This window comes from Natrix helvetica (genome assembly GCF_964273705.1).
Source record: "Natrix helvetica genome assembly, chromosome: 3".
Taxonomy (NCBI): Eukaryota; Metazoa; Chordata; class Lepidosauria; order Squamata; family Natricidae; genus Natrix; species Natrix helvetica.
In genome coordinates this window covers 84,102,433-84,128,876 of record NC_138549.1, presented here as the reverse complement: position 1 = coordinate 84,128,876, position 26,444 = coordinate 84,102,433, and the positions used below count along the sequence as shown (strand labels likewise).

Below are 26,444 nucleotides of genomic sequence, written 5' to 3'. Positions count from 1 at the left end.
CTGGTACCCATATTACCAACATCCCCACGCCAAAGGCGATCCTCCAGACACTTCCATAGCTTCATATTCAATTTCATTTTGATTGTCTTATGATAAGCACCTACTGTAGTTTTTGATATGGCACAATAGTGCCCCCTAAAGCATCAGGGAAGTTGAATTAACAGAATGCAGCTTTTGTTTTCTTGCTTCTCTTTAATCCCACTAATAGAGTGGCATAACTCTAGTGGAATCTAGATTGCACTATTACCATTCCATCAGGAGTCACTAGGAAGATGGCTTATAGACACTAACAATTTCTGATTGGCTAGATAAGCTCATAAGTTCAGAGCAGAGTATTTTATGAGCAAAACGGCAGTCTATTCCCCCAAAAGGATGGCTTTTAATTATCTTCCATATTCTTAAATTGGCGGGGGAGAGGAGGAAGTGGGAGGGAGGAGAACATCTTGGGAACAGCCTAGATGTCTTAAAACTCAGTCTCTTATTCAAGGATACAATAAATATCTAGTTTAGATAGATTAGCCTGATGGTATTGATTGTTTTGAATTCTCATGGTGTGTGGCTGTAACCTTGCCTTGCTTTTCCTTGCATTCTCTTTCCCCTAATCAGCCTCTTTTAATCTAAAGATTTGACTTTATTGGTTTAATCGGGGAATTTGAAATTTTAAAAAAACTTCCACATATGGAAGACAGCATGGTTCTATATCTAGGTCTTATGTTGTTTCCTGAGCAAACCAGCAGTAGCATCAGCTGGAACCCACCCCTGTGTAGGTCACTTTTTTCAGTGTTGTTGTAGCTTCCCAAGGTCATTAAATGAAAGATTGTAAGTCAAAGACTCTCTGTGTTCCTTATCGTACTCAGAAACATTTTCCTTAAGATTGAGGGAAAAGCTGATCTTCACTTACCTGGAAATGTTCGCACTGTGTAACTATATGTATTATGTAACATGAAAATACAGAAAAGGATGGCAATGTTATTACTTGTCTTCTTACAGACCTCCTGTAGCTTAGGATCCAGGTGTTCCTGTTCCTGCTCCAGCTGCTGTGCCTCTGTGGACAAAGGGGCTACTGTTGAAGAGGAACTAGAAGGTAAGAACAGGGTTTGCTTCACATGTTCATTGCACAAGGTTGTAATATGGAACTGGCTTACTCACTTTCACAAACAATGGGCCTATCAGTGGTTATTAGGCATATTAAGTAAATAGAGTTTCGGAGGACAAGAAGTTTAGAAAAACCATCAGGGAGTGGCCGTGATAAAAATTCTCCTCGGAGGCCTCTGGCATAAAAGGCTATTTGTGTTCAGCAGGACTCTCATGCTTCTAGTAAATACACATTATGTCATTTTGGATTATATTTTGTAACCCCAGCATTGTCACAATTCCAACTTTTGAGCAAACAACTCTTGATCAAGAACTTTTATAGTGATTAGAATATGTACAACTGAAATCAATATGCTTATACCAGAGATGGGTAATTTTACCACCAGTTCGCCGCACACTGAAAATATGAGCATGCACGCACAAACGCTCACTTCGCTTGCGTCTGCCTTCTGCAAATGCGCCTGGCCTTCCACTCATGCACTTTGCTTGCGCACGTGGCTTGCACACATGCGTGTGGCTTAGAAAATGTGGCCAAATAGGGCAGCATAGCCCCGGGGTGGGTGGGTGGCCACCCGCAGGTCGCCATTACCGTTTCACCTGAACCGGTCTGAACCGGCTGAATCCCACCACAGGTTTATATCTTGTTTCAGTTGTTAGTAAATGAGAATGATGATGATTTTTCCTCTGCCTTTTTTCTTCAATTTGCCTTTTAATTTTTTTCCCCAAAGACCATTTCTGATTACAAAGCATGTGTAAAATTTCATTTAGATACCTCAACCAAGGAGTTGTGATTTCAGTGGGAAATCCCCAGTTCTCGCTGCTTTATTGCGTTAAGTGAATATAGCACTTGCAGAAATTATAAATGGTGTTTCTTGATGATATTTGAGAGACCCAGTTTGATCTAGTAGTTAAGACAACAGGCTAGAAAGCAGGAGATTGTGAGTTATAACCCTACCTTAGCCATGAAAGCCAGCTGGTGACTTTTGATCACTGTTTCTCAGCTCACTCCACAGAGTTGTGGGGAAAAGAAGAGGAAAATGTGTTGGATATGTTCGCTACTTTGAGTTATTTGTAAATAAAATAAAGGCAGGATATTAAACAAACAAACAAACAAAATACTTGATAGTGTGATCCTTGAAATATAATTGTCCGAGCCACAAGGATCATAGTGAACAGAATGAAAGTGGCTATTCTCTCTCAACTCCCTATAGAAGAGAATATATATGTGGCTCAAGAGTTGAAATTTGGACACCTTGAGTTTGGTTGTTTGCTTTCAGACATTTCATTACCCAACTGGATAACATCATCCATGTGAGTGAGTATGGGGTCTGCTCCCTCTTTATACACTATTTCAGAAACTTAGCCTATCCGTTCTGGAGGGGGGAGGGAGTGAGTATCCTCCTGCACCGGCTGGAGGGGCTGGGGGTAAGGGGCACCGTTCTACGGTGGTTCTGCTCCTACCTCTCCGACCGGACGCAGCGTGTGTTGGCAGGGGAGCAGAGGTCGTCCCTGAGGCGTCTCATTTGTGGGGTGCCACAGGGGTCAGTCCTCTCGCCTCTCCTGTTCAACACATATATGAAACCGCTGGGTGAGATCATCCGTGGTCTTGGGGTGGGATATCATCTGTACGCTGATGATACACAGCTGTACATCTCCACCCCGAATCACCCCAATGAGGCCGTTGAAATGATGTCCCGGTTTTTGGAAGCCGTACGGGTCTGGATGGGTGACAACCGACTCAAACTCAACCCCTCCAAGACGGAGTGGCTGTGGCTTCCGGCCCCCCAGTTCAACCAGCTAATTCCAACACTGGCCATTGGGGGCGAGCAACTAGCCCCCATGGAACGGGCGCACAATTTGGGCATCCTCCTGGATGCCTGGCTGTCCATGGATGACCATGTGGCAGCCGTGACAAGGGGGGCGTTCCACCAGGTTCGCCTGGTGCGCCAATTGCGCCCCCTATTGGACCGGGATGCCCTTCGCACAGTCACTCACGCGCTGGTGACGTCCCGCCTAGACTACTGTAATGCTCTCTACATGGGGCTTCCCTTGAGATGCACTCGAAGACTGCAGCTGGTCCAGAACGCGGCCGCGCGGGTGATTATGGGGAGTACGAGATACTCCCATATAACACCTCTCCTGCGCGAGCTGCACTGGCTTCCTGTGGTCTATCGGGTGTGTTTCAAGGTATTGATTACCATCTTCAAAGCGCTCCATGGCACAGGACCTAGCTACATGCGGGATCGCATCCTGCCCCATACATCCCTACGACCAATTCCCTCTCACAGAGAGGGACTTCTCCGGGTGCCGTCCACTAAGCAGTGCCAAAGGGCGACGCCCAGGAGTAGGGCCTTCTCTGTGATGGGCCCAGCCCTCTGGAATGACCTCCCCCCGGATATTAGGATTACCACCGACCTCCGCTCCTTCCATTCAAAACTCAAGACCCACCTTTTTCAACTAGCAGGCCTGGCTCAACCATAGTTCCATTTTATTCCCCCTGGCAATTTTTAAACTTATAATCTCTATTGGGGTTTTAATTTAACTTATTTTAATATTTATATGTTATTATAATATTGTATTGTGTTTTATACCTCCTCTGTACAATGTGCACAATGTGTAATTTTTATAATATGTGTTTTATTTATTGTACGCCGCCTCGTGTCCCTTTGTGGAGAGGGAGCGGCTAACAAATTTAATAAAATAAATAAATAAATAAATGAGTTGCAATCAAGCAGGAAACAATATCCTAAACAAGGAACTACTAAGGAGAAAACTACACCTGCACCAAAACTGGCAGGGCCAGCTACTGTAAATAAACAGGTAGTCGATCACACACACATACATTAAAAAGGTTACTTTGATAAAGAAATCCCTGCAAGCAAACAGTGCAGTTCAGAGAGCACCAGGTTCTCTCACCTTCTTTTATAGATCTAATAATAAATAACACTTTTATAAATAATTTGCTTTATTGATTTCCTCAACTAGGTAATGTGAATGAACTAAATGAAATTGTCCACCATCATGTTCCAGAAGCACAGTTAATTGAAAATATTGGTCAGGAACTTGTCTATCTTCTGCCAAATAAGAATTTTAAAGAGCGAGCCTATTCCAGTCTTTTCAGAGAATTAGAGGAAACCCTGGCTGATGTGGGACTCAGCAGTTTTGGGATCTCAGATACACCACTTGAAGAGGTTGGTAATCTTTAGATACTTGAGCAGTTTACCTTTGTCCAGTCCTTGCTTTCCTATTTTGGATGAATGCTCCAAACTAAATTGTATAATTATCTGCTGATATAAAGCCAGTATTTGAGTTTTTGGAGAGGTAGAAATAATTTGTATAGGGCAGAGATTTTTTTCCTGCATTATAGTAACAAATATTGCTAGAGTAATAACCAGGGATGATCTTCAAAAGTTCCAGCAATGGCCATAGTAGACGTGGCCTAGTCAGGCTTCTGCAGCATGGCGGAGGGGGCTGTTTTTTGCCCTACCCAGGCTCTGGAGGCTTTTCTTGAGCCTCTGGGGAAAAACTGCTTTCCCCAGGCTCTGGAGGCCTTCCAGAGACCGGAGACAGGCCCGTTTCTGGACTTCCAGAACTTCCGGTAGGCCTGTTTTTTGCCCTCCCCAAGCTTCCGCGCAGACCCTGCACTTATCTTGCATGATGAACGGGCGGTGTGCAGACTCCTGGGAGGGGAGGGGTAGGGTGGGAGAGGCAGAGCCAGCCAGGGGTGGCATTTGGAAGATCCTAGCTAGAGGATCACCTGAACCTGTGTGAACCCACCCCTGGTAATAACTATTAAATTAGAACTGATAGGAGTTGTAATTTAACACATTTGAAGACACCAGAAAAAAGATGCAAGGTTAAGGGGATAAAGATAGAATAGTTAGTATAATCCTATACTAACTTTATACTTTATACTATAGTTAGTATATTTCTTCCTATTACCCTGTTGTTGTTTTTTAGATTATTTTGTGCCCTTTTAGAGTTTTTTAAACATTAACTAAAAGTAAAATGAGAAGCGTAAGATTTTCCCCTTGTGTTGCATTGGGGTGGAGGGAGATATGCCTAAAGATGCCTGTTCTTACTTTGCTTCCACATAGCATCTTCTCATGCACCTGTCTTTCAGGTTTTCTTGAAGGTTACAGCTGAGGCTGACCTTGAAATACCCAATACAGGTATGCATTCCATGAGCAAGTCTCTGAAAACCAAAGTTTGCATGAAAAGTTTTAATACTTCAAATTTAGCAGTGAATTCCAGTATACCTCTTACCACCTATAACATTCAATACAATAGTGTTCACTCAAATCATGTTCTTTCTGTCTCCACCTCATGCTATCCATTGCCTCTTCCATAAGTTAGGAAACATTCCCATATCAAGAAAAGAGGATATGATTTTGAAAATACCCAGTCAACCCACAATGCAGAAATGATTAAAAGTGCTATGAAAATATTTAGTCTGATCATGCTGGAGCCTTACAGTTACTTTTGCTATCAGTCTCTGTCTGTCTGTCTGTCTCCCCCACCCCTCTCTCTCCATTCATTTCTGCATTGTAGATTGACTGGGTATTTTATATGTATATAGTTCTTGACTCACATCAATTGGAATCAGAATTTTTGTCGCTAAGCAAGGCAAGGCATTTGTTAAGTGAGTTGCACCCAAATGTACGACCTTTTGTGCCCCAGTTGTTACGTGAGTCACTGCAGTTGTTAAGGTGGACCACATGGTCACTAAATGAAACTAGTTTCCCCATTGACTGTGCTTTTTTAGAAGCCAATTTAGAAGGTCACAAATGTGATCACACGATGCTGGTACGTTGCAACTCTCGAAAATACATGCTGGTTGCCAAGCGCCCACATTTTTATCACATGACTGCAATCGTTGTGAGTTGAGGACCAGGGCATAAGTCACTTTTTTCAGTGTGGCTGTAAGTTCAGTCACTAGATAAATGGTTGTAAGACGAGAACTATCCGTAAAGACAGTTCACAGATTGATGTTGAGACTTTAGAAATCTATTGTTATAATGTCTAAACTTCAGTCCTGAAGAAATAAATCGATCTCTGACTTGTGGGACTAAAGTATTTTTCATTGTGCCTTGAACAAAACCAGCATGGGAATTCTTTTTTTTCCCCGAAAGTTTTTTTTTAATTCTCTTACATACAATTATAAGTATACATTCACATAGTTGTTATTCTTCTTTACATTTGTCATTCTTATACATTTGTTATTCCATTTAATAGGTTATAATGTACAATTTAGGTTGCTTTATTTACCATCCCTTCCGCCTGTTATAACACCATCTTATTTTCCTTTTCTCTTCTCCCTCCCTCCCTTCTCTACTTCCTTCCTTCATTCTCTCCTTCCCCTTCCTTCTTCTCTTACCTCTCCCCTACTCCTACTCTTCCTTTTCCTACCTTCTCTCCTTCTCTCCCTTCCACCCTCCTCTCCTTACCTCTTTCTCCCTTCTGGCATGGGAATTCTTATTTGTAAAATCCAGGAACCGCCCAGGAGAATGCTGCTGCCCGAGGCAAAGAAGGAGCCCCCCAAAGAGCTTCAACAAACAGCTGTGCTTCTCTGGATGGAGATAAGAGCGATGGCAAAGGATCTTGGCAAAATAAAGGTGGCCAGCTGATACTTCAGCAGATTAAAGCTCTTCTCATCAAACGTTTCCATCATACCACCCGTAGTATTAAAGACTTCTTGGCTCAGGTACATGCTTACTATCCCCCCTCCCCCCCCATGACATATATCAAAGTTAATGAAGACATTTATTATAGTTCTACAGTAGTGTGAAAGTCCAGAGTCTACATTGTAGAATCAACTATCCCTGTTTGGTATGTTAAGTATTCAGTGATGTTGGACTGGGATCAAAACAATCCTGATTCAAGTCCACTCAAATATGGAGCTCACAAGGGGTTTTTGGACTCTTCGTACTCTCTCTGAATCTACACTACTTTCTTTGCAGAGTTATTGTTGTGAAAATAAAGGGAAAGGAAATCAACTAGTCTGCCTTGAACTCCTAGAAGAAAAGCTGGATGCAAATATAACAAATGAAGAAAAATGTCCTAGAGTGAGAATTATACCACACATACATAGCTTAGAACACTCTTTTGGCTAGGTATTTATATGCTGGAGAGTTTGGCAATAGTTTAGCACATATTCCCCATACTGTAGTTTCAGCTTCAGGAAAGTCTGTCCAAAAGCTTAGACAGCCACTGGCCAGCAATACTAAACTAGGTTAACTAACCCAGCTTCCTAGGCTTTTTTAGTCTTATTTTATATAACTAAGAAGCCATTAGTAAGAATTTCTCGTTTAGGATTTTTTAAAAATCAGAAATGTAGAAATTGAAATTTACTGTGTAAATAACTATGTTATTTAATGTGAATTACAACCAGAGTTAGATAGATTTCCAGTACAAGTATCCACTCTAGATCTTCTTGGGTCTTATATCCGAATGGGACAAAGACATTAGTTGTTAGAATGCAGTATTGCAGGCTAACTCTGCCCACAGGCAGGAGTTCGATTCTCACCGGCTCAAGGTTGACTCAGCCTTCCATCCTTCCGAGGTCAGTAAAATGGGGACTCAAATTGTTTGGGGGCGACATGCTGACTCTGTAAACTGCTTGGAGAGTGCTGTAAAGCATATGGGGCGGTGTATGCTGTAAATTTAAGTGCTATTATTATTGCTATTAATAGGATGCTATGTGAAAGCAGTTATCTCACATATTCCATATTGTTCTACCGGCAGATTGTTCTACCTGCTGGCTTTGTGTTGCTGGCTCTGATACTTACAGTCATCATCCCTCCATTTGGTGAATATCCCAGTCTAACCCTCCACCCTTGGATCTATGGACATCAATTTACTTTCTTCAGGTCAGAGGATTCCTTAGCATGTCTATTTTTGAAGTAACCTTGCCTCTGAGGTTTCCTACATTCTAGTTAGCACTGATACACCCCATGGCAGTGGGCCTAGTTATCTGCAGGATCGCATCCTACCACACACGTCCCTGCGGCCTATCCGCTCACACAGAGAGGGGCTCCTCCTGGTGCCGTCTGCTGGTCAATGCCAGCGGGCGACACCTAGGAGTAGATCCTTCTCTGTGATGGGCCCAACCCTCTGGAATGACCTCCCCCCTGACATTCGAACTACCACCGACCTCCGTTCCTTCCGGCAAAAGTTAAAGACTCACCTATTTCAATCAGCTGGCCTGGCACTTTCTTAGTTTTACCTCCCGGGGATTTATTCATTTTAATTGGGTTTGGGGTTTTAAAAGTTTTTATTATACTATATATTATATTTAATATTTATTATTCCATGTACAGTCTGCAACCTCCTCCACCTACCTACTTATTTAATTATTTAACTGTTTTGCATGTATTTTACCGTATTTTAGTGACTGTACACCGCCCCGAGTCCCTTTCGGGAGAGGGGGCGGTCTATAAATATGAATAATAAATAAATAAAATAAATAAATAAGATACTAGTTAATCCAGTACTTACTGTGACATATAAGTTTTTAGATTTGTGTTATAAACAAGTCTATATCTATCGCTGACTTTGCTTAGTTCTTGAACGTATTTCTCTTAAGTAGCTAAACTATGAGATACTGAAATTATGTAGATGAGGAATGCCTAGCTGAATGGAGTGTTTGTTATGTATGACCAGACCATATAATCATAAACATATTACACTTTATTGATTATTATTGTTCTTCCTTCTTTTTAATTGGTGGCAGTTCTGATTATTGCGATACATTAACATAACAACTTAACCTAATACAACATAATACAATTCTGTAAATGGAGAAAATATATATTATTCGACTTGAGCTTGATTCCCCATGATTTCATGGGAAAATTCATGTAATTTTCTGAGCAACTCTTTTTTGCTGTTGCCTTTTTGTACATTATTTTTTACTTTAACAGTAGCCTTACTTATAACTGTGGGGTTGGTGTGATACCCCGCATCCGTGTTCTAACCTGATCTGACCCTGATTAACTTTTAAGATCATATAAGATTAACTAGACTTCACCATTCAGTTGGAGATCAGATATACCATAAATTTTGGTCTATAAGACGCACCCCCCCCAAAAGTGGATAGAAATGTCTGTGCGTCTTATAGAGTGAATGTTGCGAAAGCCTCCGGGCTCCACCCTTCGGCCTCTGCTTCCCAGCAATTTGCCTCCTTGCAGCAAACAGCAAACAGACTTGTCAGCTTCAGAACAGCCTGATTTAGCATGAGCAGCCGATTGGCAGTTGGATTGCCTCCCGGAATATTGCCACTCAGCTGTTCCAGGTTGTGTAGATTGCCGCTGTCCATCACCACCATCGATACCCATCGCTGCCACCACCTATAGCTACCTCTGTGCACCCCATTTTCAGCCTCTGCAAGTCCCGTTTTTGGCCCATTCCAGGTGGCGGGGATCACCACCATCGCTGCCTATCACTGGCGGCAGTGGCAGTTGACAGCAGCAGCGTCAGCAATCCCCACTACCTGGAACGGGACGAAAACAGGGCGTGTGGAGGCCGAAAATGGGATGCACGGAGTCTGAAAATGGGGCACTTGGAGACAAAAAATGTGGCACACGGAAGCGGTGATAGGTGGTGGTGATGGGCAGCAATCCCTGCAGCCTGGAACAGCTGATCAGTGGTATTCTGGGAGGCTGATCCAACAGCCAATCAGCTGCTCGGGCTAAATCAGGCTGTGCTGAAACTTACCAGGACGTTTGCTGTTTGCTGCAAGGAGGCAAACTGAGGGCAGAGGCAGATTTATTTTTCTTGTTTTCCTCCCCAAAAGCTAGATGCATCTTATGGTCCAGAGTGTCTTATAGTGCGAAAAATACAGTATATGCAACATCTCTCTATTTGCATCATTGCTAAATATCACTTATGAGATTCATCACCTCAGTTTTCAAAGACTAGATATACTGAGTTTCAGGGGGTGCCCCCACTCCATCCTCAGACTTTCACTTCTCAGGATTTTTTAAAAAAATCTCTTAATATATGGAGAAAGGTGTAGCCACTGTTTTAATGTACAAAGAAACATGAAGTAATTGGAGTTTTGATGGCTAACAATCTATTCCTGACCCATGAATTATATGAATATTGAGTAGTTTTCCAGAAAGAAGGCTGACTCATAAATAGATTTTAAAAATTCACTTTGTTGAGATATGATATTGCATTGACCTAAGTCTAGTACCAGGAACATGGAGAACAGACTTGATTACAGTGTTGATGAATGCAACTCGAGGACCGAACAAAACAATAGCATTAGACTGAATCCGGGAGGGAGCGGGGGGGGGGGATGTTGGATCAGCAGGCTGTGTGAATTGCAAATGTTCAGCCACAAGTGTTCTACTATCTTACCTTTTAAATAAAACTATTTTCCATTTGTTAATCAGGACTACGCAGGAATGTCTTTGCTTATCATGTCTTTGAGAAATTAAACCTTTGTAGTAAACAACAATGTAATTTTTTAAACATTTTTTTTGTAATCTTTATGAAACATACCAGCTTCTTCTAAAATCGGGTAGTTAATTAGTAATATCTGCAGTGATTCTGCTAATTTTCATTAGCAGGAATGCACTTTCCTATAGTTAATCTCTTTTTATAATCTAAATCTCACCCAATCTCATTAGCAATGAACAGCCTGGCAGTGAACATATGGTTTCTCTTCGTGATGCCTTTTTAAAGAAACCAGGATTTGGAAATCGTTGCTTGAAGAGAGAACCTCTTTAGTAAGTTCATTCTTTCTGTGTGTCTCTCTCTTTCTCTCTGTGTGTCTCTCCCTCTCCCTCTGTCTCTCTTTCTCTTTCTTCTCTCTCCAATTATAAAGATCCTATACTATTACTGAAGCTTTAACATGATAAAGTCCCTTCATCCCACAACATTAAGCAAGAGCCTATGGAACAATAGACAATTTTAAATTAGACCCAATGGAATGAAAGAGATTTAAATTAATCACAACCAGATTAAGTCCCACTGATCTCTATCACTGACTAAATATGGAACTTATCTTATACGTTATGTCCTTATCCCCCAATGATTACTGATTGCCTTACCTATAGCATTGCAGCCACTCTGGGTTTCTTTTCCAAACTGTGATGCAAGACTCCTAATAGAAGAACTACATTGAGAAAGAAATAGGCTGGTGAGATTAAATCACTTGGTTATAAATATTTTATAAATGTGTAACAAAATAAGAATTGTACACCTATTATTTTAATCGATCGGTCTGTCAGGCTTGTTTAAAATCCAAAAACAACATTAAGAAAATTTAGCCAGGTTCACATGAGTTACTTCTACTGCCGATCTATTAGAAATAAAACTATCCAGTTTAAGTGGGTTTATAATTAAATATATACAAAATTGGATCTAAATAAGATGCTGGTTGTAACTTCTACAAACTGATTTCTAACATATCTGGAAGGCAACATCTTAGGGATAGTTTGTCCAAGTGTTTGTTTTCTACTTCTCTTTTCATCTGTTCATTTTGTCCTTGCATTGTCTTCTAAGAGCTGGGGTTTTGTGTTGCATCTGGCATAAGGAATTTCAGCCCACACAGACTAAAAATAGTGCAAGCTATCTTACTTTTTGATGTCCTCCTGGAACAAATACTGCCATCATCGGAGTCAGCCGTTCGTTTTAATTATTTTGCTTTGGCAATCAGCCATAATACATAGGAATAAACAGGAAGGTGATAACCCCAGAAAAGTTTGCCTTCTGAACATTGAGTAAAAGTAGAGATTTGAAGAAAATGCAAAGTTGGCATCCAAGGCATCAAAGGATAAAACAAAATATGAAGTGAAGACGACCTGGGTGTTAACATAACGGAAACCTAAAATGTGAATATCAACCAACATAGCTTCAAAGTTGCCACAATAGATTTAGAGTTTGTAAATCTAGGCTTCTAGGCTTACAGTTTGTGCTAAGCGCAAAACAAACTATTCCATGGGATAGCAGGATGTGTAAAACCAGGTATTATCATTTGTGTATTTTTTTAAAAAAATGGGCCTTGCCTAGATACACTAGACTAGAATAAACAGTTTTAGTAGTAGTTCTGTGGGATCCATATGTATTGCTGTTTAATAAGGAGGTAAAATATGTCTAAAGGTTCAAGGAAATAGTTCCCTAAGTTACTCTCTTTAAGTAGGGAAAGGCACCTTATAAATCGGAGTTGTCCAATCTAAGTCCCCAGGGTCAGGTAGAGGTTTTCAGACACCGTGTGGCCATCAGTCAGAAATGTATGGATTGCATCTGCATTGAGCAGAAAGCAGGGAGTAGTTCAATGGTGGGATTCATTTACCTTCCCTATTGGTTCACAAATGTGAGCATGGGCATGCATGATCGCTTCACTCGCATGTGCCGCGTCTGCACGTACATACCGCCAGGTGCAGTGCTCATGCATTACATCAGGGCAGGTAGAGGGAGCCTCCCACAGCCACCGCTATGGGTTCGCCCGAACTGGAGAGAACCGACTGAATACCACCTCTGGAGTAGTTGACCTAAGAGATTCCTTCAAACTCTCTGATTGTATGCGGTCGCTGAAAAACCTGAACGCACTCCCTAGAGTCCTCCAAAAGTTCCTAATTTTTAATGCAACAGAAAGGGAAGGTAATGATATTAATTGTATTTAAACATAAATTTAAGTAAAATGTAATTGAATTTTAATTAGTGGGCATTAAATTAGATTACATTATTTTTATATGGCTTCTGTACGGGGAAAAAAATCCACAGGCTTGTGATGAAGAAAACTGAGTGTCATTCATTTTTATTTAAAGAATACTTAGGAGGCATTCCCTTGAATTTTTGGTCCTGTTACGAGAGCTATATAAATACAATAATTTTGCAAGATTATCAGTGATCACTTGGATGTTTACACTGGGTTTTGAATCCCTGCATAGTAACTACTCTTGCATTGCTACATCAATGGCCTGGAGGACACCAACTGTCCCTTATCATCTGTCTGCCCTTTTTCGGACTAACACATGGAGTACTGACAACCCCTCACCTGCGTGTGAATGCAGCACTAGGAAGAAACTCACTATGCTACCAGTGTGTCCACTAGGAGCAGGAGGTCTTCCTCCACCACAGGTACTGTTTGGGTGTCAACTACTAACACGAAGCACTGTGACTTGTTGAAATCGATTAACAGTGGGAGGGAAGATTTTTTTAAAAAATGTATTTGCAAATGATATAGTGTTAAATGTACTCATGTTTTCATTGTAAATTATTCTAACAACAGAAGTTTGTTTTGTTTATATTCCATCATTCTTTCCTAGTTTAGAGTGGCATGCACTGCTTTCTTTCCTCTTTGTTTTTTCTCTCTCAACAACCCACCAAACTGTGTTCAGATGTGATGTTGTCCTTAAAATGAGCATTGTGCCCAGTGGTGTGTTTCAATTTTTTTTGGAACCTACTCTGTGGGTGTGGCCTGCTTTGTGGGAGTGGCTTCCCAGCTATGTGACCGAGTAGGAGTGGCTTGCCGGCCATGTGACCAGGTGGAAGTGGCTTGCCCACCATTTGACCGGGAGGGAATGGCTTGGCAGTCATGTGACTGGGTGGGAGTGGCCAAGACGATGTCACTGAATTCTTTGCCCCAATGGATGAACTACGATAAGATTAAAATAAGTACAAAAATAAATAATACTAACTGCAAAAGAAATAAAACAATATTGGACTCAATTGTGGTTGTAAGCTGAGGACTACAGGTAACAGAAGGGACCTCTGCTTTCAACCAATAATGTACAGCCTTTTCAGGAAGGATGAGAAACAGGAAAGATATAAACAAACAGGAAAGATATAGTCTTTCATCCAAGAAGTTAGTTCAAGAATGAATGTCATAGGTAGATTCCCAGAGCAATACAGATTTCCTTTTTCTGAAATTTAGTTCTCAGTTCCAAAAAACAGGAATGTATGAATTAGGTTTAGTACTTAGGTTGGTCCAAGTAGCTGTTCAGAAGTTAATGGTTAGAAGCAATGGTAAATCAAGATACCGAATTAAAACCATAAATATTTTGTTGGCTATTTGAAAGGGAATACAATATATACTTAATTTTACACATGTTAGCAGCTGCTGGAATTGTGTTTGCACAACAATGGAAAAACAGAGATATGAAAATGAATAAATATTACAATGTGCAATAAATATTACAATGTGACAATTAAAATCAAGAAGGCTTTGAATACTTTTTCACGTGGGATTTGTTTTAGCAATTGCTAACTAACAGAAACAGAAATTAGAAATCCAAAAGTATGAAAGTAAACACCAATTACGTCAGGAAAGGTCACTAAAATGTACAAGGAAATATTATTCATTCTTGATCGTTATTAATGTGTAGATAACTGCGGGACATTACACACCCACACAAACTATGACAGTGCCAGGAAAACACCCAAAAATAAGAATCCCCCCCCAAAAAAAGACTGCAAATGAAACCAGTTTTTTTCCCCTTAACCCTAAGGACAGGAAAGACAAAGCCACTGGAATAAAAACCATCAAGGCATTGTGGGAAATTATAAAGGACAGTGCCAGGAAGCTCACAGAACCAGCAACCACCTCAGAATTACCTAAACAACCAGGGTGAAACACACTAAATCTGGCAAAGCTGCCTTGCACCAACCTGGCCTGCCCATAGAAAAGCAACCATTTTGAGACACATAAACCTGGTCTGAACACTTAAAAGCAACATATTGCATCACAAAGAAAACATTTGCAAAAATGAATAAAATTTCTTGTAGTAAATATATTTTATAAACAATTAAGAAATAAAAATTCCCTAAAAATAATTAAAAAAAGATATTCTATAAATTAAAAAATCCTTAAAACCCATTGTTAAGTATTCCCCCACACAATAATTTATACTGTAACCATTTCAAGGTATTCTACCAGCAATAATTTATACTGTAACCATTTCAAGGTATTCTACCAGCAATAATTTATACTGTAACCATTTCAAGGTATTCTACACACAATAAATTGAAGTAAACCATTTAAAAATATTCTATACTCAATACTTTTAAGTAAAACAATTTAAAAAAATTATATACACAATACATTTTAAAGTATTGAGTATAGAATTTTTAAAAATGGTTTATTTTAATTTATTTTGGATAGAATCTTTTTTTAAATAGTCTTAAGACAATTTTAAAAAAGAATCCTCACACAATAAATTGAAGTAAACCATTTTAAAATATTCTATACTCAATACTTTTCAGTAAAACGATTTAAAAAAATTATATGCACAATAAATAAAATATTCTTTTAAAAAACATTAAAAGAATAAAATAAAAAAAAAACTAGTTCACTTACCAGCAGGCAGAATCAGCAGCTCTCCGATGCGATGGATGCAGCAGGGATCAGGCAGGCAACCAGGCAGCAGGACAGGTAAACTTACCGGACGGTTGTTGGTTAGCTAGGCACACCACCTGGCAGACTTAGCCAGCCAGGCGAGGCTGGAGAGGGGGGTCGGGGGGCTTTCGGCTGCGTGGCGTACGCCAGCTCATGACTTAAGGCCTTCAGGCCTTCCCTTGCGAAAGCTACCCTTTCAGCCACGTGGCGTACGGCAGCTTGCAGCTTTCGCGAGACAAGGCCTGAAGGCCTTCCCTCGCAAAAGCTAGCCCGCCCCCGCCGCCCACCCGCTTTCAGCGGCGTGCAAAAGCCACCACCAGCACCATCGCCAACCAGCATCTTTCGTCCATGCGGTGTACGCCAGCTCACGGCTTTCGTGAGGCAAGGCCTGGAAGTCCTTCCCTCGTGAAAGCCACAAGCTGGCGTAAACTAGCCTCCCGCCGTCGCCCCTCGCACTTAGGCTAGTTTAGTGCGGACGGGCAGGGGACTGAGCGAGCTGTGACGGGATAGCCAGGGTGAGTGAGCGACAGGGCCGGGGCAGGCATTCCGGAAGTTACTTCTGGGTCCACTGGTCGAACCGCCTTTCACCGGATCGGTAAATTTCACTAACCGGTTCTCCCGAGCCAGTGCGAACCGGCTAAAACCCACCACTGATTGTGCCATTGTGATATAAATTCAGCTTCTTTTCCATATCTATGCAACATCCTAATATAGGGATATTAGGAACTCAGTAACATTCATTTTTACATTATCTCTTCTTGATCCTCTCATCCCTTAAGTTGCCTCTGATTGAGCTGAGATAGAGTTTCTGGCCCAAAGTTTCTCACCACTGGGTGGGTTTCCCTGATTAATGGTAGTGGCTGAATGATTAATGGCAGACTTGAACCCTACTTCTGATCCAGCACCTTAATTACTACAAGTTTTGCTTTCCTTTATTTTTATCTTTGACGGTTAATCAATAAATTAAAGTAACAAAATCTGGCCTGATTATAGTTTACTGAAATAGTTTTAGAAACCTTTAAACATTGGGGGGGGGGGTACTTTTTAAGGAAAAACAGAACATTAAGCTAGGGGCTACTTACAGTAGCTGCAAAAATTGGATGATCTCTAGATGGAGCACAAAAGTAGAGAAGACTTAAGAAGGTGTGATAGGTAGGAATTGGATATGTATTTGTATGGTTAGTAATTATATAAAAGAAAGAATCAATGGACAGGTGATCTGACTGACTACACATACCTATGTAATGGATATAAAATGTAATAGTTGTAAGATCCAATCACTATATGGAAATGTTTATGCCAGAAATGTTGCACTATGTCTAATGTTTTTAATGTTTATCTAATAAAAGACTTTTTAAAATTAAAAAAAAAAGTAGAGAAGACCTGATAATATTAATTATACTACTCTGATTGCATCTAAAGTAGTATTGCTCATTAATATAGAATTTAGAATACTCTTCAAGGCTCCAATTCAGAAGTGACAAAGAACATTTTAGGAATGTAAGTATCATGGGACTTTCCCAGCCTAGGAACTTAAAATCTCAGAAGCCCTGTTACTCGTTCCATCCAGAATGAGTCCAGGTGGGAAAAGACTGGGAAGAGTTGATAACGTGTAATAATAAGGCATCAGTAATGGGGATTTTGATCATAAGTTCTTTTTAAGGGTACACAGCAGGGGTGGGTTCCTGCCAGTTCTAACCTCTTTTATAGAAGAGGTTCCACAAATCTACAGTGCCATTTAGTACCGGTTCTAGCTCCCTCCCCCCCCCCCCCGTCCGTCCGCACATCATCAAGATGAAGAGCGAGAGGAAGAATTCTGGGAGTTGAAGTCCACAAGTCTTAAAGCTGTCAAGTTTGAACCCCCCCTGGGGGGTTTTTTCTAAAGGATTAGGGGTGCAAGGGTCTTGTAACTTGACAGCTTTAAGACTTCCACACTTCAGTGCCAGAGTTCCTGAGCCAACATGACTGGAGGAGGAATTCTGGGAGTTGAAGTCCACAAGTCTTAAAGTTATCAAGTTTGAACACCCCTGGTTTTTTTTTTCTAAATAGTTAGGGGTGCAAGGGACTTGTAACTTGACAGCTTTAAGACTTGTGTGCTTCAAATGCCAGAGTTTCTGAGCCAACATTTTGGTTGCTAAGCAAGAGCGTTGTTAAGTGAGTTTCACCACATTTTACAGGTTGGCCACGCTCACCCAGTCACATGGCCAGCAAGCCACTCCCACAAAACAGGCCACACCTACAGAAGAGGTTCTAAAAAAAATTGAAACCCACCACTGGTACACAGAGACTTTGTTTAGCCTTGTCAGTGCAAAATAAGAATTCATAATGACATAAATTGGTCTTTCTAGAAAACAGGGATGTATTTGGAAACTATTTCCAGACTGCTTTGCCAAAGCTTACTGGATAGGTTAGAAAATTGCTATTACTTCAAAGAAAATATCCCATATCTTTGCTATGGGAAGGCAACACTGCCTCTCAGTGGTTAAATTCACATTCTTCATAAATTTTACTTGCTAACTACAAAATAATTGTATATTTACTCTCTTATCACAATTTAAAAAGAGATGTGTTCATTTAAAATTACAGGAAATGTGAAGAGTCTTTTGGCACTTAAAAGATTAAGCAATTATTGAGTAAGATTTTGTAACTCAGTCTGTTGCATTAAACTGATTAGACTTTAAAGTGCTACAAGACTGTTGTATTTATTCTTTAAAATTACAAACGTGTATATGTGTTTAAATTTTTATAGCTGTCTTATAGTAAAAGCCAGTCTTTAAATGTCACTTGCCAACATTTTAGCTCCCTGCTTACAAATCTTTTGAAGCATTCAGCAAATCCAATGTAGCTTTTAGTTATTTTATGTGGCTTGAGATCAAAATATACAAACAAAACCCCACAGGAAGAAAAGGCAGCTTTCAGTTTCCAGTAAAATAACAGTTATTTTAATCTAAAACTTTCCTATGAGGTCTTTTCTAGCGTTTGAATCTCTGAAATATTAAACTATAACCAAAAAGAATTTAATGAGTCTTTTCTTCATCTTATAGAGGGTTCAACATAGCACAGAAATTCTTCAGGATCTCACTTACCGAAATATTTCTGATTTCTTGGTGAAAACATACCCCACCCTAATAAGAAGCAGGTTGGTTGGGAATTTTCTATTTATACATTTTCAAATTCAGAAGCTGCATTGGCACATAACAATAAGCTGTAATGGCAGGTTGCCATGTAAAGCTAGTAAAAAAAAAGAAAGTATACAATAGCTTTGTGTGATGAATGATTCTAGCTAGGAACCTGCTGCAGTTTGTATGAATGGATTGTTGGTATGGTCCTAAGACTTCTAAATAACAAGTCAGCTGTTCAATTTTCTGTGAGTTTTTTTCCCCAGTAGCATCTAACCATAATACAAATATGCCATGCCAACATATATATTTTTCTGCCCTGTCTCCGTGATATTGAAAAGTGGCGGTTGTATGCTATAATGAAATAAATACAATAATATAATCAAAGCTAATCCAGTGCCTGTGATTTTTTTTAAATGAAAGGGATTATTGTTACGATGCTTACTGGTTTTTGTGATGTTCTTCTCACCAATTCCCAACAAACTGGCCTATTCGGAGTATTGCTGGCCTTTCATCAGTACACTTTCAAGAACCTTCCTTCTGCACTCTTGTTCTGGAAATACAGTACTATCTTCTGGCCTTGAGACCTGAAGGAAGTTGATACTATCACACATTATAGAGCAGTTTTTATTTGAGTTTATGCTACAATTCCAGAGCAATCAGGTGCTTATTATGTAGCTTTCCTACTAGCTAACAAAAATGTCTGAACCAGGGGTTTCTAACCTTGACAACTTTAAGCCTGGCGGACTTTTAGCTCCCAGAATTTGCTGCCTAGGGAATTCTGGGAGTTGAAGTCTGCCAGGTCTAAAGTTGCCAAGGTTAGAGACCCTTAATCTAGACCACTTGTAGTGGTGCTGGGTTTTGCTACTCAGCTTCAACAGTGCAATCAAACAAAGACACTTTTAAATGATAAAGCTCCACCCAGGTAATTCTGGCTAGTTTTTTTTTTCTTTTATTTCTCTGTATGCCCATTTATTTGTTATGCTGGATTCTGGCCATAACAAACTTTTGCCTTTTGTCTATCTTTTTTTTTACTGTTGAAAAAAAAGCTCCATGAGGTTAGATTAGGCACACTTGTTCAGAAAAAGTCCCGAGCAAAATACACATCAAAGAATTTTTTTTTTTATAACTTGTACTTTCGTAGCTTCTGTGCAAGTCAGACGAACCAATAATGGTCAGGGACAAGGATTAAGTGTACAGACTGCATAGACTCATCCTTTTCACCAATCATCTGAAGAGGCTTATAAATTCCTAAAGTGACATCTCAGTCAGCAGAATAGCCACAAAAATCCCCAAGTTGATCCTCGTGGCACAGATGTAATTTTGTATCCGAAAGAATTTTAATTAATGCAGGACATTAAAGATGATTACATTTTAAAATATTTTTTTATTTTTCTTGGCAGCTTAAAGAGCAAATATTGGGTCAATGAGCAAAGGTAGGACCACGATGTGCTATATATCTTTTGTTGATTTTTTTTTAAGTCTAAAGAATTTGATTTCAAATAAATGACAAATAATAAGATAAACCTAATCAGTATTATTTTGTCTGCAATACAAAATAGAGGGCTATGCTTGGTTTGGAAACAATACAAATAGTCCTCATTTTCTTCAGTGACCATTCAAAAATCTAACGGTGCTGAAATAATAATTTTATAGCCCATTTATTACCATTTATGACCTTTGCAGCATCCCTTAGTCATGTGTTGTTCTATGTCCCTAATCTGTCTACCCCCGTCTTGCAGAACACAGAAGAGTTTGGAAAGAAAAGGTTTGCAAGAGAATAAACTGCTCTTGTATACATTGAAAGCAATGTAATTGTACCAGCCACTCAGGCCTTGGAGCCACAGCAGGGGTGGGTTCCTGCCAGTTCTAACCTCTTTTATAGAAGAGGTTCCACAAATCTACAGTTCTGTTTAGAACCGGTTTCCAGCTCCTTCCCCCCACCTGTCCGCACATCATCAAGATGGAGAGCAAGAGGAGGAATTCTGGGAGTTGAAGTCCACAGGTCTTAGAGCTATCAAGTTTGAACACCCTGGGTTTTTTTCTAAAGGGTTAGTGGCGCAAGGGTCTTGTAACTTGACAGCTTTAAGGCTTGCACACTTCAATGCCAGAGTTTCTGAGCCAACATTTTGGTTGCTAAGCAAGAGCATTGCTAAGTGAGTTTCAACACATTTTGCAAGTTGGCTGTGGCCACCCAGTCACATGGCTGGCAAGCCACTCCCACCCGGTCACATGGCCGGCAAACCACTCCCACCCAGCCACATGGCCAGCAAGCCACTCCCACACCTACAGAAGAGGTTCTAAAAAATTTTGCAACCCACCACTGAGCCACAGGTATGCGCCACAAACAAATTGTAGGCATTTGAACATTCCAAGGGGCAGATAAGTGGTTACGAGGCAAAGAAAAGCCAAAGTTGTGATATTGATTGGTCATATCTCTTTCAGCGAGGAAACATAATCATGGGATTTCCCACTTAGTGACTGCTTCGCTTAGTGGCAGACTTGCCAGTCCCAATCAAGGTCATTAGCTAAGGGCCTTCTGTATTTATTTTGTTTGTGCAATTCATATTCCTTTTTTTCTCAAATGTGTTTTTTGAAAAGGCAGCTAGACTCTTTTTTTATGGAGGAAAAAGAAGAGGTTTCGCTTGGTCAGATGAAGCTTCTTGGATGAGAATCGAAATGTCTTCTTTTTCCTCAATAAAAATAGTCCAGTTGCCTTTTGAAAAAAAGCACCTTTGAGACAACTATGACCTGGAGGACTGGAAATCTCCATAGCATACAGTATAATTATGTTGAAGGGAACTTTTATTGTGTCCATTATCTATTAAAAGTAGAGTATGGTTCTCTTTTACAGAATTTAAGTTTATGTAATCTTGTATTTAGATATGGAGGAATTTCCATTGGAGGGAAACTTCCAATACTGCATATTACCGGAGATCAAATTATTGATTTTATGAAAGACGCTGGTCGAATGATGAATATAACAGGGGTAAGAAATAACTTTTGCATCTGCTTTGTCACTTGATTTTCACCAAATCTAACATTTTCTTTAGTATTTGTAACACTAAAATTTAAACAAGGAATTCTAAACCTTTGTTTTCTGCTGTCTAGGGTGAAATAACAAGGATTGCTGCTAAAGAAATGCCAGCTTTTCTTAAATATATGGAAACTGAACACAATATTAAGGTATTTTAATACTTACTTTCATAAAATCTTGCATAACTCGGTAATTGAACAGTACGTTCAGTAAAGGATAATTAATTTAAAGAGAATAATAACTTTTGTTTGCTTTTTAGTAAGGAAATGGAAGAGTGAATAAAACAATTTTAAGATAGTTTGGGGACATGTAACACGTTGATTTGCCAATACAGCCTTGTATGCAGAAACATGTTCATTTATGTAAATGAAATGAAAACATTGTATTGTATGATACCAAATTACCAAAATTATTTTTGCAGACGTATTATTACAATAGGAGAGCCAGTATGGTATAGTGGTTAAAGTACCTAGAAACCAGGACACTTTGAATTTTAGTCTTGCCTTGGGCGCAAAGTCAGCTGGGAGATTCTCAGTCCTAGGAAGGAGCCAGGGGCAAACCACTTCAAAACTTTTGCCAAGAAGATTGCAGAACGTTTCCAGAAAATCACCAGGAATCAATACTGACTTAAAGGCACAAAAATAAAAATTATGAAATATAACATTACAACTAAAAGAAGAAGAGAAAAGAAAGTGAACAATTCTATGAAACAAAATATTTTCCCAAATTGTTTGGATTACTCAGTTTCCTTTTGTATTTTTTTTTTTTTTGCAATCCTTCTCTCTCTTACACACACACACACACACACACACACACACACCATTCCAGATGTTAACAAACAACAATCAGCAATATTGTATAGTGCTGCATATTAAATGTAACCTTATAGTACGGAAAAATTATTTTGTTATAATCCAGTGACCCGATCTTACTTCTGGTTTTCGGTAAAACCAAGCCCACTGTGAGCCATTGGTTCACTGTATTCACTTAAAAACTAAAATTGTACAAAAAAAGTTTGTACAATTGGGTTGGTCACATGATCGATGTATTTTACGACCCTTATGACATATGTCTGTAATGGGCTGGCTCCATTACGGTTGTATGTACCACTTGTGTAAGCATATCCATTGAAGCTTTCTGTAAGAGAAAGCTTCAATGGATATGCTGTAGTTCTGTAATTGTTCTTTAATATAAGCCAATCATATCTGGATGATCACTAGATGGGAGCAAAGAGATACAGATTTTTTTTTGCTTCCATGTAATGTTTGTCTAGCTATTTGCACTCAGATCAGCAGGCCTATTTACAAGGATATGAGTCTCTTAGAAAAGGTTCCACAAAGGAGATCTAGCCAGGTTTTTTTAATATCCCATGATACCAACAAACAAACAGTTATGGGTAATTTATTAGAAACAACATGAAAAATGCATACCTTATATCCATCTTGAGATTGGAAAACACTAATACAAGTAGCCCTCAACTTACAACATAATGGTGGGTTGCAGCGGGTACGCCCTGGTACGGGCATACTGGTGCTTGCTGGGAGCACTGGGTACCGTTCCGGTACGGTGCTCCGGAGGGCCTACCAGCCCGCCCGCCATCCTTACCTGTATTTGAGCTCTTCGGGGTTTCTGCGCATGCACATGCACATGGAGCGTACAGCATGTGCACGACACTCTGCCGAGCAGCTGGAGCATCACAGAGCGTCGCAGACGGTAAGTACACATGCATGTGCTATGCGCATTCATGTGGTCCCCGTTGCACCGTACCAGTTGCACCGGGATCCGGAACCCACCACTGTTACAACAGTTCATTTAGTGACCATGCAAAGTTACAACGGCATTGAAAAAAGTGACTTATGACCATTTTTCACAGTTTACAACCGTTGTAGCATCCCCATGGTTACATGATCAAAATTCAGACGCTTGTCAAGTGACTCATATTTATGACGGTTGCAGTGTACCGGGGTCATGCAATCACCTTTTGCAACCTTCTTACAAGCAGAGTCAATGGGGAAGCCAGATTCACTTAACAACCGTGTGCGTAACTTAATAACTGCAGTGATTCACTTAACAACTGTGGCAAGAAAAGTCATAAAATGGGGCATAATTCGCTTAACAAATGTTTCAGTTAGCAACAGAAATTTTGGGCTCAATTATGGCCGTAAATTGAGGACTACCTGTATATGTTCTAGATTAAAAAAACAACCTAGAAACCCTAAGAAGGATACTATAGATGCAGAACTGCAGAGATCAAACTTCTGCAAAACATCTTCAGTACTCCATATTATATGCACATTAATGCATTGCTGTTGTTATTCAGACCCAAAGAAGGAGGGGGAAAAAAGGAAGTTTGATTTCTGCTATTTAAATATAAAAATTGAATAAAGACCGAGAGAAAGAAAAAAAGCTGGGAAAAAGCTCCAGCTTTCCTTGAATTCTAAGGAACAAGCAAACACTGAAGTATGAACAAGAGGGTAAAACACTGAAAGCCTGGAACTATCAGCCCTGATTTGTTATGGAGGAAAAACCCAGAGTACTAGTGTGCATATAATAATAAATAAAGTAGATATGAAAACTGTGCAGTTTCTGTCCTTAGCAGCACGAGCCTTTGGGCAAGATGCGCCAACCTGTTCCTGATAAAAATCAGAATTTTAAAGGATTCTGACTGGCTGAAGTGTGTAATCTTCTGCATTGTTCTTCCAGGTGTGGTTTAACAATAAAGGCTGGCATGCTGTAGTCAGTTTTCTCAATGTAGCCAACAATGCAATTCTGAGAGCCAATCTCCAACAAAATAAGGATCCAGAAGAATATGGCATAACTGCTATTAACCATCCACTGAACCTCACGAAGGATCAGTTGTCTGAAATCACGGTGTAGGTATCATTTGCTTGCTTTTTAAATTCCGATTAACTCCAATTGCAGTTTTAATTCTATTCTTCCTGCTCCCTCCCTTATACTGTATGTAGCTGGTCTGGACATCACAGCTCAATACTTATAAAAATCTTACTCTTTACTAGCACAGATGATGTTACCTGGTGTTAGAAGGAAAATTCATCTGGTCAGCTGAACAATTAGCTAGATGAGTGCCAGAATTTCTATACAGGTCCTGAAATGCTGCTGGGGATGGGTGGGCGGATTTGTGCAATGAAGGGGCTTGTGTTCTGAAAGGGTGTTGGGGATTCCTATTGTGGCTAATGGCTTTCCTCCTGTGCTGGATCTTGGGTGAGGGGCTGCTGTACTAATCCTAGCATTCTGCTTTTGTTAGCTGTCAAACTTTGCTGCAAGGAGTTTCAAAATATCCTGTCTTGAATGGATTTCTGCCCGCGATATTTGCTTTGCTTATGAATGGACTCATCTAGATAGTTGGCTTCCTCTTTCAATAAGCTCTTTATCTCCTTAAGTGCTGGCTTCTGCTGTGGGCTATTAAGAAACACTGGGAGCTGCTTTCTGCCTCTAAAAACATGTTTCTCCTTTTCTCCTTTAGGGAAATATAATATTCTGCCTTTTTAAAATATTTCCCAAACTATCTCATTCTTCTGGGGAGGGGGCTTCCCTCACTGGTTTGCTAATGAAATGTCTTCAAAAAACAAGCAAGCTCAGAGAGCAACAAGGACCCCTCATGTCAACCCGGAGCTGCAAATATTCTTTATTAGTAAAAATATGTCTGTCGGCAAGCTAAAAATATTTATACAAGAGTACTTTAAAAGTGCATATTGTACATCACACAAAATTTGACCCTTACAATAAACAATCTCAAGCTAGTTACATTAATGCTCTATTTGTACACAGTTTAAAATAAATAAATGAATGATTGGAAATGTATGGTTCCCTCTGCAACAGCAGCCCAGTACATCTTTTACCAAGCCACAACTGGTTCAGTTTCTTTTTTCCACCAGTAAAATGAAACAGGAGAAAAACTCAACATTGCAGCCATAGTAAAAGTTTAGTACTATAGATTCTGTCAGGACCATAGGAGAACTGGGACTGTTGTCTTCAGTGGTGGGTGTACAATCAACCATGCCTAATTGTCAATCTTGTGAAATGTGAACCTAAAGAGAATTAACTTTTGCAGCTTTTGGTTCTGGCTTATTGGCTGTTCTTGACATGTCTCACTCCAGGCTAACCACCTCAATAGATGCTCTTGTGTCCATCTGTGTGATATTCGCCATGTCTTTCATCCCAGCAAGCTTTGTCTTATATCTGATCCAAGAACAAGTGACAAAAACCAAGCATCTCCAGTTTGTCAGTGGTGTGAGCCTTTTTGTTTACTGGTTCACCAACTTCCTGTGGGACATAGTGAGTTATTTTGCTTCCCTTCATATACTTTTTCAACCAGATGCTACTCACCAGTATGGACAATAATCATGCTGTTGGCAATTATGGCGTATGTAGCTTTCCACAAGTTTTTCTTCCTGCCATCTTTTTCTTTTTTAAAAAAAATAACATTGTTTTCGAAGAATCAAGTAAGACAGAACAAGCTAATCTCTGTTTGTTTATCTTACTAAAAACTATCTTTCTGGATGACTCTTCAATTTAACACATACTGTATTTTTCTTTTCCTCCGTGCCAGGTGAATTATATAATGAGTGCTGGCTTAGTGGTGGCAATATTCATGAGTTTCAAAAAGAAAGCGTACACATCACCGACCAATCTTCCTGCACTTATAATATTGCTATTGTTATATGGGTAAGTTATATAGATGTCTCATTAAATATGTGAAATGAAACAAATATTAAAGTACATGTTTCAGTAAACTTTTTTTTTACCATATTGCATCAATTCTGCAAAAAGGTTTGCCTGCTTATTTCCTAGAATAATTCAAAGTTTGGTTAATTACTTATAAAAA

At 39.7% G+C, this 26,444-nt stretch overlaps 1 protein-coding gene across 1 annotated transcript in view; it reads left to right on the top strand.

Annotated features, from left to right (window-relative positions):
• The window catches only part of ABCA4 (ATP binding cassette subfamily A member 4), a gene marked incomplete at its 5' end in the record, with an annotated part of 130,766 nt that overhangs the window by 79,346 nt on the left and 24,976 nt on the right, over positions 1–26,444 (top strand). Inside the window, 14 exons of the mRNA XM_081946038.1 lie at positions 991–1,084; positions 4,081–4,286; positions 5,219–5,267; positions 6,588–6,799; positions 7,840–7,964; positions 10,731–10,829; positions 12,996–13,185; positions 18,487–18,581; positions 19,965–19,997; positions 21,445–21,550; positions 21,673–21,747; positions 24,302–24,471; positions 25,717–25,894; positions 26,169–26,284. Of these exons, the coding sequence (XP_081802164.1) occupies positions 991–1,084; positions 4,081–4,286; positions 5,219–5,267; positions 6,588–6,799; positions 7,840–7,964; positions 10,731–10,829; positions 12,996–13,185; positions 18,487–18,581; positions 19,965–19,997; positions 21,445–21,550; positions 21,673–21,747; positions 24,302–24,471; positions 25,717–25,894; positions 26,169–26,284 (1,748 nt within the window). The remainder of the gene's footprint in view (positions 1–990; positions 1,085–4,080; positions 4,287–5,218; positions 5,268–6,587; positions 6,800–7,839; positions 7,965–10,730; positions 10,830–12,995; positions 13,186–18,486; positions 18,582–19,964; positions 19,998–21,444; positions 21,551–21,672; positions 21,748–24,301; positions 24,472–25,716; positions 25,895–26,168; positions 26,285–26,444) is intronic.